Here is a 14,128-nt window from a genome sequence, read left to right as displayed (position 1 = left end):
ATAGTTACTTTTTAATTATTAAAGAAAAAATATAAAATTTTAAATTTATTTAGAAGGAAAAAGTGAAGAAAAAAATAAAATAATATGAAATGAATTAATAAATAATAAAAGCAAATATTGAAAATAAAATTATGAGTGAAATTAAGAAAGATAAAAGAAGAAAAAAAAAAACACAAGTAAAATAAAGAAGAAAAAGGTAAATAAATTTAATAAAAAGCTCACAACAAATTAAAAAAATTTTTGTTTTAAATACATTTTTTTAAATAGAAATATCATAATCAAAAATAAATAAACTGTTTTTACCCAAGATTAAGTGTCAAATTTGAGAGATTAGTGCAATTTGCTAAAGCATAACCTAAGACTGAAACATCTTAATCACCAATTTAATTGTTACTTTTTAAATATTGAAGAAAAATTATATAATTAATAAGATATTTAGAATATGAATTAATAAATAATAAAAGCAAATGCTGAAAATAAAAAATGAATAAAATTAAGAATTAGAGAAGAAAAAAATACAAATCTAATAAAAAAACAAAAATATAAAAAATTCTAATGAAAAGCTAATAAACAAATTAAAAGAGTTTAATTGTTTTAAATTCATTTTTATAAATATAAATATCATATTCCAAATCAAATAAACTGAATTTACACAAAATTAAGTGTCAATTTTGTGATGTTAGTGCAATTTGCTAAAGCAGTAACCAAACCTTATACACCAATTGTACCAATTTAATTGTTACTTTTTAAATATTGAAGAAAAAATTTTAAATAATAATAAATGTATTAATAGATATTAAAGATAATTCAATCTAAAAAAAAAGCTAATACATAAATTAAAAGAGCCTTATTACAGTTTTTATCATATAAATGAGTTAGAAGTAAAATTAATAAAAAATAAATATCAAATAATAAAAAATGAATAATGGATTTAAAAATTCAAAACGAAAATTAAGTTAAAATTACTTATAAAACATTTTTATAAATATAAAATATGAATAAAGGTGATAATTTCTATTAGAAAAATAATATTTTAAATAAGTTTAAATATATTAAAAAAATTAATAATAATAATAAAAATATTTATAAATTAAATATACCTTAGATTAATATGGAGAACTTAATGAGATTAAAGTGAAGAGTTTAAAAACTTTTAATATTAGCAAAAATAAATTTAAAGTACATTTATAAAAAAAAAATAATTACTTCTTCTAATTTGTTGTAATATTTAATCTATTGTATCATTTATTTATTTTTTTCAAAAATATTGAATAGCAATTTATGGAAATTTAATTAATTATAAGTTGATAAAAATAACAAATGAATTGTCTTAATTTATAAATTTTCTTTTAGTAAGAGAAACTACAAAAAAATTAGTGTCGCTGAATTTAACTTTAAGTGCTTGATGGAATCATGTTATTGAAGAATTTGTTTGAATTTTTCAAATCTTCATATCCTGTTTTACATTCATTATTAAATCTTAATATTTAAAATGTGTACTTAAACATATTAGTAATATAGATTTGAAATAAATGATAACAAGAATGCTAATTCATTAGAATAAAATAAATTTTTGATGTATTTAAAAGTATTTTTGTAATTAATTAAATTTATTTTTATATTTTTTAAAATTTTATTTTTGAATTATAAAAATTTTAACAACAAAAGTTAAAATAAAAAGTAAAATTTGATTTCTCCCCCCAAGCTTTTATTTAAATCATGGTATCTAATTAATAATGATAAATAAAAAAAGGATAGAAATATGATTTATGGATAATATTTCTATTAAAATATAAATGACATATAAAATATTGGCATTTGTATAATTTATTAAGATATAATATAACACTAAAACTTTCAAATTATTTGATCGTTTTTGGAGAAACCTTAGAGTTTGTTTAAGAGGAATTAATTTATTTAAGTAAATTTTATTTTTTTTTAATAATTTATTTAACAAAAATAAATATGAATGTTATTTTTAAATATAAAATCAATAATACCAAAATAATTTTTTAAAGACAACTAATCTTTTTGATTTAAGACACCTGCTTATTATTTTGAATTCGTATGATTCATTCATTAAGCTAAAACTATAAAAATAAATTTATGTAAATTTTAAATAAATATCAAAATAGAAGAAACTTTTAAATTAAAAAATATTTCTTAAATTAATAAACAATAAAAAAGATAAAAAATAAATCAAGTAAAAGCTATCAAATAAATTCAAAGAGCTTTATTATTTTTAATTAGATTTTATAATTAAAAATATCATAATCTAAAACAAATAAACTGTTTTTACCCAAGTTGAAGTGTCAAATTTGAGAGATTAATGCAATTTTGAAAACCAGAACCTAAGCCTGATGCACCTATTGCACCAATTTAATTGTCACTTTTTAAATATTGAAGAAAAAAAATATCATTAAATAGTTAATTAGAAGGAAAAAATGAAGAAAAAATATGAAACAATAAGATTAATTAATTAATAATAAAAGCAAAAATTGAAAATAAAATGATGAGCTAAATTAACAACAAAGAAAGAACAAAAAAAAGCAAGCACCATAAAAAGAAAAAGAAAAAAGAGCTTTATAGTTTTTAATTTGTTTTTATAATTAAAAATATCACAATCCAAAACGAATAAGCTATTTTTACCCAAAGTAAAGTACCAAATTTGAGAGATTAATGCAATTTGCTAAACCAGAACCTAAGCCAGATGCACCTTCATCACCAATTTTATTCATACTATTTAAATATTGAAAAAAAAATATATCATTAAAATATAAGAGGAAAAGCGTGGTCTAAACTAAAATTTTTTAGAATAGATTTTTAAATCAATTTTATAATATCGAATGTAATTTCTAAGTAAGGAGTAAAAAATAATAATAGCTAATAAAAAGTTTAAAAGAAAGCTATATATTAAATAGTTAATTAGAAGGAAAAAAGAAGAAAAAATATGAAATAGTAAGATTAATTAATTAATAATAAAAGAAAAAGTTGAAAATTAAATGATGAGCTAAATTAACAAACAAAGAAAGAACAAAAAAAAGCAAGCGCAATAAAAGAAAAAGAAAAAAGAGCTTTATTGTTTTTAATTTATTTTTATAATTAAAAATATCACAATCAAAAACAAATAAACTGTTTTTACAATAAGTAAAGTGTCAAATTTGAAAGATTAATGCAATTTCCTAAACCAGAACCTAATTGTGATGCACCTATTGCACCAATTTAATTGTCACTTTTTAATTATTGATAAGATTAATTAATTAATAATAAAAGTAAAATTGAAAATAAAATGATGAGCTAAATTAACAAACAAACAAACAAAGAAAGAACAAAAAAAAGCAAGCACAATAAAAAGAAAAAGAAAAAAGAGCTTTATTGTTTTTAATTTGTTTTTATAATTAAAAATATCACAATCCAAAACGAATAAGCTATTTTTACCCAAGGTAAAGTGCCAAATTTGTGAGATTAATGCACTTTGCTAAAGCAGAACCTAAGCCAGATGCACCTTCATCACCAATTTTATTCCTACTATTTAAATATTGAAAAAAAAATATATCATTAAATAGTTAATTAGAAGGAAAAAATGAAGAAAAAATATGAAATAATAAGATTAATTAATAATAGAAGAAAAAGTTGAAAATAAAATGATGATCTAAATTAACAAAGGAAGAACAAAAGAAAGCAAGCACAATAAAAAGAAAAAGAAAAAAGAGCTTTATTGTTTTTAATTTGTTTTTATAATTAAAAATATCACAATTAAAAACAAATAAACTGTTTTTACAAAATTTCAAGTGTCAAATTTGAGAGATTAATGCAATTTGCTAAACCATAACCTAATTTTGATGCACCTATTGCATCAATTTAATTGTCACTTTTTAAATATTGAAGAAAAAAAATATCATTAAATAGTTAATTAGAAGGAAAAAATGAAGAAATAATATGAAATAATAAGATTAATTAATTCATAATAAAAGAAATAGTTGAAAATAGAATGATGAGCTAAATTAACAAAGGAAGAACAAAAAAATGCAAGCACAATCTCAATAAAAAGTAAAAAAAAAAGAGCTTTATTTTTTTTAATTAGTTTTATTAATTAAAAATATCATAATCCAAAACAAATAAACTGTTTTTACCTAAGATTAAGTGTCAAATTTGAGGAATTAATGCAATTTGCTAAAGCAGAACCTAATCGTGATGCACCTATTTCACCAATTTAATTTTAACTTTTTAAATATTGAAGAAAAAAAATATCATGAAATAGTTAATTAGAAGGAAAAAATGAAGAAAAAATATGAAATAATAAGATTAATTAATTAATAATAAAAGAAAAAGTTGAAAATAAAATGATGATCTAAATTAACAAAGGAAGAACAAAAAAAAGCAAGCACAATAAAAAGAAAAAGAAAATAGAGCTTTATTGTTTTTAATTAGTTTTATTAATTAAAAATATCACAATCCAAGACAAATAAACAATTTTTACCTAAGATTAAGTGTCAAATTTGAGAGATTAATGCATTTTTCTAAAGCAGAACCTAAGCCTGATGCACCCATTGCACCAATTTAATTGTAACTTTTTAAATATTGAAGAAAAAAAATATCATTAAATAGTTAATTAGAAGGGAAAAATGAAGAAAAAATATGAAATAATAAGATTAATTAATAATAAAAGCAAAAGTTTAAAATAAAATGATAAGCTAAATTATCAAACAAAGAAAGAACAAAAAAAAAGCAAGCACAATAATAAAAAAAAAGAAAAAGAAAAAAGAGCTTTATTGTTTTTAATTTGTTTTTATAATTAAAAATTTCACAATCCAAAACAAATAAACTGTTTTTACCTAAGATTAAGTGTTAAATTTGAGAGATTAATGCAATTTGCTAAAGCAAAACCTAATCGTGATGCACCATGATCACCAATATAATAGTAACTTTTGAAATATTGAAGAAAAAATATATCATAAAATAGAGTAAGTTGCCATACAAATTTTCAAAAAGCGAGTTTTATATAGCAGTTTTTATTGAGTTCGTAAAATTTTTCAAAATTTACTTTTTTCAAAAAAATGATATGTTATTAGAATATATGGTGAATATTATTTCAAATTTTGCATTTTGAGAATTAAAGCTTTTCTAAAAACTCAAAAATAAAGCTGATTTATGCTAATTTAGTTTTATGTATTAAATTATTAAGATATATTACATTTCTAAACTAAATAGGCATTTCACTCTAGTTAATTAGAAGGAAAAATGGAAGAAAAAATATTAAATAACAAGATTAATTAATAATCAATAAAATAAACAAAGAATGAAAAAAAAGAGAAATCATAATAATAATAAAAAGGAAAATAAATCAAATAAATTAAAAGAGCTTTAATATTTTAAATAAATTAACTTTTATCATTTTAAACATTACAATCCAAAACTAATAAATTGATTAAGTTTTGATTGTAAAAAATGAAGAAAAAATATCAAATAATAAAAAATGAATAATAAATAATTTAAAATTGAAATGAAAATTAAGTTAAAATAGCTAAAAAATTTTGTTTTAATAAATATCAATGAACAATTGTGATAATTTCTAATCTTTTATTTAAATAAATTGAAAGTTAAATTTATAAAAAATATTAATAATAATAAAAATAATGTTAATTAATAAAATATACTTAAAATCAATATGGAGTACCTAATGAGATAAAAGTTAAGAGCTTATAAACTTTTTTGTTAAATTATATAAATTTAAAGGTTATTAATAAAAAAATTTATATTTACCTCTTCTAATTAGTAATATTCTTTAATCTATTATATCATTTTTTTTTCTTCTCAAAAATGTTGAATTAAAATTTATGAAATTTAATTAATTTATTATAAATGGATAAAAGAACAAATCAATATAATAATTAATTATCAAATATAAATTGAAGAGATATTACAGAAAAATTAATTTAACATTAATTATTTTAACTTAATATTTGTATTTAAAACATATACTTACAAATATATATAGTAGGAATTAATTAGAGATGGCCAGTTATTCATTTAGTCATATTTGAAAAAATTTTAATATAGCTCCAAAAGTTCTTTTCTGAAAGTGATGCTACCATAATTTTGGAGACGAACTACACGCACTATTTATTTAAAATCTAAATAAATTATCATTAATTTTTGTTATTTATTATTTATAATTCTATTTTAAATTAAAAAGAAATTTTATTTTTCAAAATAATACAATTATTTGCTTGATCACTCATTAATTATCAGCGATCAATCATTTTTTTAAAATAGCAAATTGCTATTTAAAAATATTTAAATATTTATTTATTATTATGATTAATATTTTACAAAATCTTAAAGATAAAAAATTTATAAGAAAATGTGTTTATTATTTTTTATTCATGCTTTGCAATACAAAATTAATACAAATAATACAGCAATTATTTAATTTTTTTTCGAAATAAAATTAAACAAATAATGAAAATATTTTCATTTATAAAACTCTTTTAGATTTTATAATAAAATTTAAATAAATGAAGAAAAGCCCCATCATTAACAAATATTTTAATTTACTTTAATATATTTTATTTTGTTCATTTTTCTGATTGATTATTTATATTTTTTTTTAAATTTCATTCATTTCAAAATGGTTTTTATTAAGTTAATTTTTTGAAATTTCAATAAAGCCATTTTGTTTTTATCATAAGATTTAAGTCTTTGTCTATAAAATTAATTTATTCAACTTTTTTAATTTAATTACAACTATCTGAAATATTATTGAATATATTCATTCTCATACAGTACATTAATATGAAAAACTTTAAAGATGCTTTAAGTTTTTTGTAATTAATCCACAAAACTGTAAAAGAGTGTTAGCCAACCAATCAAAAATACTACTAGGACTATAAGTAATTAAGCAACAAACAACTAAAGTAAGGTTTGTTGTAAATCACTTTTATAATCTTACAAAGACTGATTTTAATATAATCTTATAGCGTCTACAGATTCAGATATAATTTACACTAACAGCTTAAAATTTATAAAAGAATTCTAAATTTGGAATTAAGTAAAAAAGTCATTTTATTGACCAAAGTCATTCATAACATACATTTCCATCAGTTCGTCATACGTTTGAAATACTCTTTTTATTGATAAAATTAATCCTCTTTTTAATACTCCATTATATAAACTCTCACATGTTACTTAAGTCACATTTGAGTTAAAATATTATGTAAAGTTTTATCTTATTTAACACACGTCTTAATTTAGTATATTTTTATAAAAATTTTCAAACAAATTTTAATTATGTCTTTAAATTTCTAAATTTGTTGTTAAATTTGGTAATTATGAAATAGTTTACTCATTCTAATTCGTAAGATTCTTCAGATATGTGTAATAATATGTGGTAGAAAGTACTTAAGATTGTGCTAAAGCTAAAATTTACTCCATATGAGAAGCTTAATTCTCCATAAGCAACGTGAAGATGTCAATTAATACTATTCTGTCTTGTAAAAGAGCATTTGATTCGGTTTAAAAAGGCTTGAATTGCAAAATATTCAATGCAGGCTAGATGCATAGTAGTGCTACTGATATTATTCCTAATATAATAATTATCATATTAAATTTAGGTAAGCTATTAAACGAAGCTATTGATCTATTTCTAGATTACTACTATCTTTGAATATACTTAGGGATTAAATCTGTTTATTTAAAATTATTATTTTTGTTTTAAGCATCTTCTTTGTTTTATAATTTTAACTATAGTGTTTATTCCATTAGGTCTTTAATATAAATACTTTTTTGCTTTTTAGAAGACTTAACACTTGATTGAGCTTTTTTATTAGTTTAAGTTATCATCTTAGTTTTGTCTATTTTATAAATTGCAAGTTCTATCAACTAAATCTGAAAATCAAGGATTTGTGGTTAAAATGTGCCAAACAGTTTCATCATTTTTTCTCTTTTCATCTAAATATAAGTATTCAAAGGTATTATTGAGAATATCATGAAAAAACTAAGAAGACCAACTATTGTGATAACCGAAATTTATTACTAGTTCATATTGTTAAATTATGTTTAGGCATAATTCTCGACAATTAATTAAAGATCTATCATACTGTTTTTGAATTGAACAATATTTGCCCAAATAAAACTTTCTTATTATTCTTAGTAATTAATAATATAAAATATGATTTCATAAAAAAATTGCATTATGGTGTATTGTAAGTTCTGATAATAAGATATAATCTTAGTTGATTATACCAAAGAAGGGTAATAAAAATAAGGAGGATATATCTATATTAAAAAAGGAATGTTTTATAGCTAATTAAGCTATTTCTAACTATTATTATTTAATACAAGTTGTTAAAAGTTATTATTATAATCTGAAATTATGGAATTTAATTAATAACTAACTTGAATATTTTCTTAATTCAGCAAATCTAAGCTATCTAAAATAAAATCTTAAAAACCAAACAAAACTTAATAGTTTGACCAAGCTAATACTTTCATAACATCGATGAAACAAAAAATAGCACCATCAATTTTTAAAAAAGAATCAACAAAATTATCTAGGCTATTTAAATTCTATAAGTAAACTATGATAGTAACTGCAATTAAAGCAATTGAAGCAGTAAAACCAGCTATTACCATTATCTATAAACTTTTGGCAAATATCTTTTCTTAGATTTTTTTTATCATTTTTCCTTTAATGCGATCTACTGAAGTATATTTACTTGAATTCACGCTAGCTATTTCATTCTATTACTCTTTTTTTTATTCTTCATTTTCCATAACTTCTCTACTTTTTTTGCTCTTTTTATTTGACGAACTTTCTTCTATGCTCATGGATTTATTTGTACATTAGTTTGTTTTCTAGTAAGATTCTAAATCAAAAGCATTATGTTCATTAAAATTTTTATTAAATTTAAATTGCTAACATATTTATTCTGATATGTTATTATTCTGCTGCAATTAATTTAAAGAAATATCAAAATTATTGTTTCCTTGTTCAAAAAAGTACTTTGAATTTCCTGAGATGATTGGGTTAGATTCATTTTAATCATTTATAATTGTAGAATATTTTTATTAAGATAAATTAAAGTTTGATTAGTTATTATCAATAGTATAAAAATTAATTGTGTTATCATTATTTAACATTTAAAGCATTTTATGAAGCCCTATTTATTTACTCTCGTTTATATTTTTATACCTATTTAATGTAATATCTTAGGTATCACTATTTTAATTGATCTATTCTATACTATCTCCTTAACATTCGTAAACTTCATGTCTTTAATTAAATCTATTTGTATCAGTTTACTCAGAAAAATACTTTGTTAATATTTCTTCCTTATATTCAAGATTTGTTGTTACATTTTATTCACTTTCTGTTATATCTTAATTATTAAATTTAAAACTTCTAAGTTTATTTACTATTGATTGTTTTTAATTTTATTATTAATTTTTTTAGACAAGGCCATTGCTCTCAAAATTTTAATAAGTTTACCTATCAGTTGAATATTATTGAACCTAATTGAAATTATCAATACTGTTAAATACATTTTTATTTAAATTATTTTGTATTTCTTTGTACATTAATTACCTATTTAACTCTTCAATTATTTTTTTCTTTTTACTTTGATTTGTTTCTTTTTCATAGTTATCGATTTCGATGAAGTTCATTTTGACATTAATTTTAGTTTGATTTTAACAAAATTTAAATTTGATTATAAATACATCGTCATTCAACGAATAAAATGTCTAATTATTGTAAGGGGTTTAAATTAGATGCTCTTATATATTTTGTGATTTCACTTTTTTATCTTACTATTTTTATGCAATCAAAACACTGCAAAATTGAGTATACATTTGTTTTTTCTATATTATATCTTGAAGACTAGGAATCATGTTAAAAATATTTTGATCATCATCTAATTATAATTATAATTCATTAATAAAATAAACTCAACATTAAATTTTTCATATATATAATATGGAAAATCAAATAATTAAAATAAAAGGATAAGCACAAAAAATACTCAATGGTTTTAAAAATTTAATATTTAGAGACAAGGTTTTGAGTATTAAGGCACTTAAAGAAAGAATTTACAGTATTTCAAAATAAAATAAAAAATTTTGCTTTTAAATTACCAACTTGCTTTATTGTAGGTTGAAATAAATCATTGTATAATTTTTTAGAGTAATCAGTGACATACCCATCCTCATCAAATAGTACATATTGTTTTTATTAATTTATTTTTTAAATTAATATACAAGCTCCAATATCTTCATTTAGCATTTCGATCTTGATCCTAAGCGATATTGGAAAAATGAATCCGTCACGGTCTTTAGCAAAGACTTATCTTTCACCTTTTTTATATATAGTAATTAAATGATAAAATAATTCAGAATAATCTAACAAAAAATACCTCTTTCAATAATATTCATTGAATCTTAATCAATAAAATTTTATATCATCTTATTGTGGTCTTTTTTAATTGCATTTGGGATCAATATATTTAATTACTTTCCTAAAACTAAATCAGCCGTAACTCCGAAAATCTTAGAAAAAGAGTTAGAAACTAAGTTGATAGCATATGTGTTTTGCAAAAGAGAAGAAAAAATAACACAATTTTTAGCAGATAAATAATTTTAAATTAGTTAATTAATTTTTAATCTATTTTACTTTTAGACTAATTTTAAACTACCAATTGCTTATTTTTGAATTTAAGGTATTTTTCTGTTTTAAAAATCTAAAATTTAGATATAAATGCATGCTAAATATTAAAGATCTAAGTCATTAGGATTTATTTTGAAAAGTTCTACCAAGTTGGAATCCAAATCTTCCTTTTACTTTAGCAAGGGCAAAGCTAAAATTTCAATAGATTATAATGAGATGTAATTCCCACAAAGTAAATCATAAAATTGGCCACTCTGTAATAAAACAGATTTAAGCTTTTCTTTGCAAGCATTAATTTTATCACCAAAATAAATAGCATCCATCATGTTAATTTTTTAGTTTTCAATATTTGAATTGAAAAAAGTATCTTCATAATATTTCATTATTCTTTCTTTGAGTTAAAAGAAGTAAAATATTTAAGAGGATTTCATTTTTTTAGTTTTGATGTAAAACCTTTAAATTTGTTGTATATTTATTAGAACTTGTAATGGATCTTTAATAACTTCAAATTAATAGCTCAGTTATAGTAATTTTAATATATTGATAACTTCATTTCCATCATTTTGTTAGTAATTTTAAATATACTTTTCTATTGTATACAATATTTTTTTTTGTATGAATTATTGCTAAGAATAATTTTCATTTATTGCTTCAGCTTTTTTTGAAGAAGTATTATCCTATTTAGTTAAAAAATACATTATAAAATTATAAATAGAATTTATGAAAATTTTGGAAACGTTTACATTAATTTAAAAGGAAAAAAACTTCGTAAGTTAAATAGAAAAAATTTTATATTATGATTGAATATGAAATAGATTCACATGAATTAATTGATTTGAATTCAGGATTTGAAAAATCAATTACAAAAATGTAATTTACATAATTTTAGAATCTGTGGCAAAAACAATATTAATTGTTATGATTACATTAAATTTAATGCGAATTCGCAATATTTTCAAATATTATTTCATCTTCATCAAACCTAAATGTTTTAAAGTTATTTTATGCTTTCTGATCTATAAGTCTTATAATTTTTTGAAAGGTCTACACATCCGATTAAAATAGCTATTTAGAATTCCAAAATATTTACACTAAGTATTGATTTTGTTTTTATCTAAAATAATTAATGAGCTTAAGAGATAAAGGAATAGTGATTATGCAAATAAGAATAATATCAGAATTATTATAGATATAGATTTGTATTATATTGCATATAGCGATTTATAATTTAGTAATAGTTAAAGAAATATATATGTTATTAATATCTTTTGATAGATATTACTATTTCGCTACTGAATAAAAAGCTTCAAATAAAAAGTAAAGCAAAGAAAATATAGCCAATATTTTGTGGTTATAATAATAATATATCCAAATCATAATTGTTCTTAGTATCATCAATACCAATCCCTAAAAACTATATTATTTAGCAAGATAATTAGTAGAATCTTTAAAAGAAAAACTAAAGTCATGGAATTCCACGAAATAACCTTTTTTTTAAGCAATAAATAAATGAATTCTATGTATTTAATTAAGTAATAAAAAAAATCTATTAACTAAATAAATTAATTTAGTAAACCAAATTCTTTAAAATAAATATTCATGCATGTTTTTGTTTGTTTTGGAATGTATTTATTAACATTTAATTAAATTTAAGGCAAGATAAAAATAAGTATTTATATTACCTATTAGTATGGTTAAAATAGCATTCAAATATGAAATTACTGTCAAATACGTTTAAAAGATATTTTAATCTTGGATAATAATGTTCAGAGACAAGCTAAGAAATAAGTAAAATGGATATTTGTTATAAATTGTAGTGAATATTTAGCAAAATTTAAGTAGAAATTTCTTTATTGCAATTTATCTAAAGATAAATATAGATATTATAGAGCTAAGATACAAACAATTGAGCACAAAGGAGGTAATTATCATAAAAACTTGGAAACTTCTCTTTAGCTTAAAGTAGTCATAGAGTAAAGGTTCTACTTAAAGGTATTGTATGAAATTAGAAATTTGATATAGTCTTTCATTTTGATTTAGATGCGTGTTTTGAGAAAAACTTAAGTAATATTGCTTATTTTTGAAGAGAAAAGAGAGGACTGTAAGCTAGCATATGACTAATAAAATTATTTATATCATTTTGCTTAGAGTTAAAGGGCAAACTATTTTTATCATCTCATGAGTATAAAAGGTTTTGAATTAAAATCTTTAGCAGCAAAATTTGCTTTAAAAATTTTAGTATTTGATTTTATGGTTTGGTTAACTCATTTTATTAACTAATTTTTTTGCTTGATTTTACTATTTTGATTAGTTTTAATTTCTTAATGATTATTTCAAAAAATTACTAGTGTTTCTAAATTAATTTTGATATACCACATAAGCAATATAAAAAAATAATAAGAAGATCTATTGATTAAAATAATCAAAAAGATCTAAATCCAATTAAATTATTAATCAATGCAAGGTAATCTATTATTATTATTAAATAAAATAAATATTTTATTTAAATATATTGCCATTTCTCATTTTCATTTTATTCTACAAAATTTCACATGGATTTTTAATTGATTTTTTAATTAATTAATAATGCAAGCTCAATAAAATCTCTGAAAACTTCTTCTAAAAAAGCAATTACCATATATGAATAATATATTTTAAAAATTTTATAGATTTTTTTAGATTCCAATTTTTTATTGGATTTTTTTGGCTTATTTCTAAGATTAAACATTCAAATAAACTTTACATGCGTTAAAGATATGTTGTTTATAATTTTGTAAATCTATTAATTTTAAATTATGATTCATATAACCTTTTTATTTTAACCTTAAGATACCTTTTTCTAGAAAATTATGTAAAGATAATGTAATATAATATCTTATGTAAATATTTTTTAGCCTTCTATTCAATTTTCATAATATTGTGATAGAATTAATAAACTATTTAGAATAGATTGTTACAAATAAATTTTATTCGTAATTTTGAAATTAATAGTCTCTAAATTTAATAAAGTCTTAGAATATATTACCAATATTTTTTAATCGTAATATTAATATAACCAAAGCATAATTCCTTTTAAAATAAATCATCATAATTAGACTTAAAATAATGTAAGATACTTTGAATTTTCTTTTAATATTAATTTAAGTCATAGAAATCAAAGATATGTATGAATCTTTTTAACGACTATACTAAAAATAAATAAATAATTTAAATAAGAAAACTTAATAAAATAGCTTATTAAATAAGTAAGTATTTTAGCATTTCATTTTATTTTTGTGATCATAAAATTAATTTATTATTTTTAAGTTAATTAAATTGGTTCTTATAAAATTTAAAAATAAATTTATTATTATAATCTCTATTTATTGTATTAGAATATCATTTCATTCAATTAGAATTGGATTGAATCAATTAGATAATTTAAAACTTTTCTCTTAATTATTTATTTGCATATTAGAAAATAGA

At 19.5% G+C, this 14,128-nt stretch overlaps 3 protein-coding genes across 3 annotated transcripts in view; all 3 read right to left on the bottom strand. All coding sequences in view use genetic code 6, as the record gives it.

Moving 5' to 3' along the window:
- Positions 1 to 633: 633 nt before the first annotated feature.
- On the bottom strand, positions 634 to 4,551 carry TTHERM_001025120 (hypothetical protein; the record flags this gene model as incomplete). Its single annotated transcript, XM_012795986.1, has 8 exons — positions 634 to 742; positions 2,300 to 2,389; positions 2,650 to 2,739; positions 3,143 to 3,232; positions 3,439 to 3,528; positions 3,782 to 3,871; positions 4,134 to 4,223; positions 4,481 to 4,551. The coding sequence occupies 8 exons, from the start codon at positions 4,549 to 4,551 to the stop codon at positions 634 to 636; spliced, it is 720 nt and encodes a 239-aa protein (XP_012651440.1).
- Positions 4,552 to 6,723: 2,172 nt separating this feature from the next.
- TTHERM_01025120 (PAS domain S-box protein) lies at positions 6,724 to 11,094 on the bottom strand (the record flags this gene model as incomplete). The annotated part of the gene is made up of 3 exons (XM_001009493.3): positions 6,724 to 9,914; positions 10,135 to 10,353; positions 10,413 to 11,094. The coding sequence occupies 3 exons, from the start codon at positions 11,092 to 11,094 to the stop codon at positions 6,724 to 6,726; spliced, it is 4,092 nt and encodes a 1,363-aa protein (XP_001009493.3).
- Positions 11,095 to 14,050: 2,956 nt separating this feature from the next.
- Positions 14,051 to 14,128, bottom strand: part of TTHERM_01024110 (transmembrane protein, putative) — a gene marked incomplete at both ends in the record, with an annotated part of 4,630 nt that continues 4,552 nt past the window's right edge. The window contains one exon of the mRNA XM_001009491.2: positions 14,051 to 14,128. This exon is cut by the window's right edge and continues 192 nt beyond it. Within this exon, the coding sequence (XP_001009491.2) occupies positions 14,051 to 14,128 (78 nt within the window).

This window comes from Tetrahymena thermophila, assembly GCF_000189635.1.
Source record: "Tetrahymena thermophila SB210 genomic scaffold scf_8254778, whole genome shotgun sequence".
In the NCBI taxonomy this organism is placed as follows: domain Eukaryota; phylum Ciliophora; class Oligohymenophorea; order Hymenostomatida; family Tetrahymenidae; genus Tetrahymena; species Tetrahymena thermophila.
Note: the sequence above shows the minus strand (reverse complement) of the source record. Positions and strands in the feature narration are given on the sequence as shown.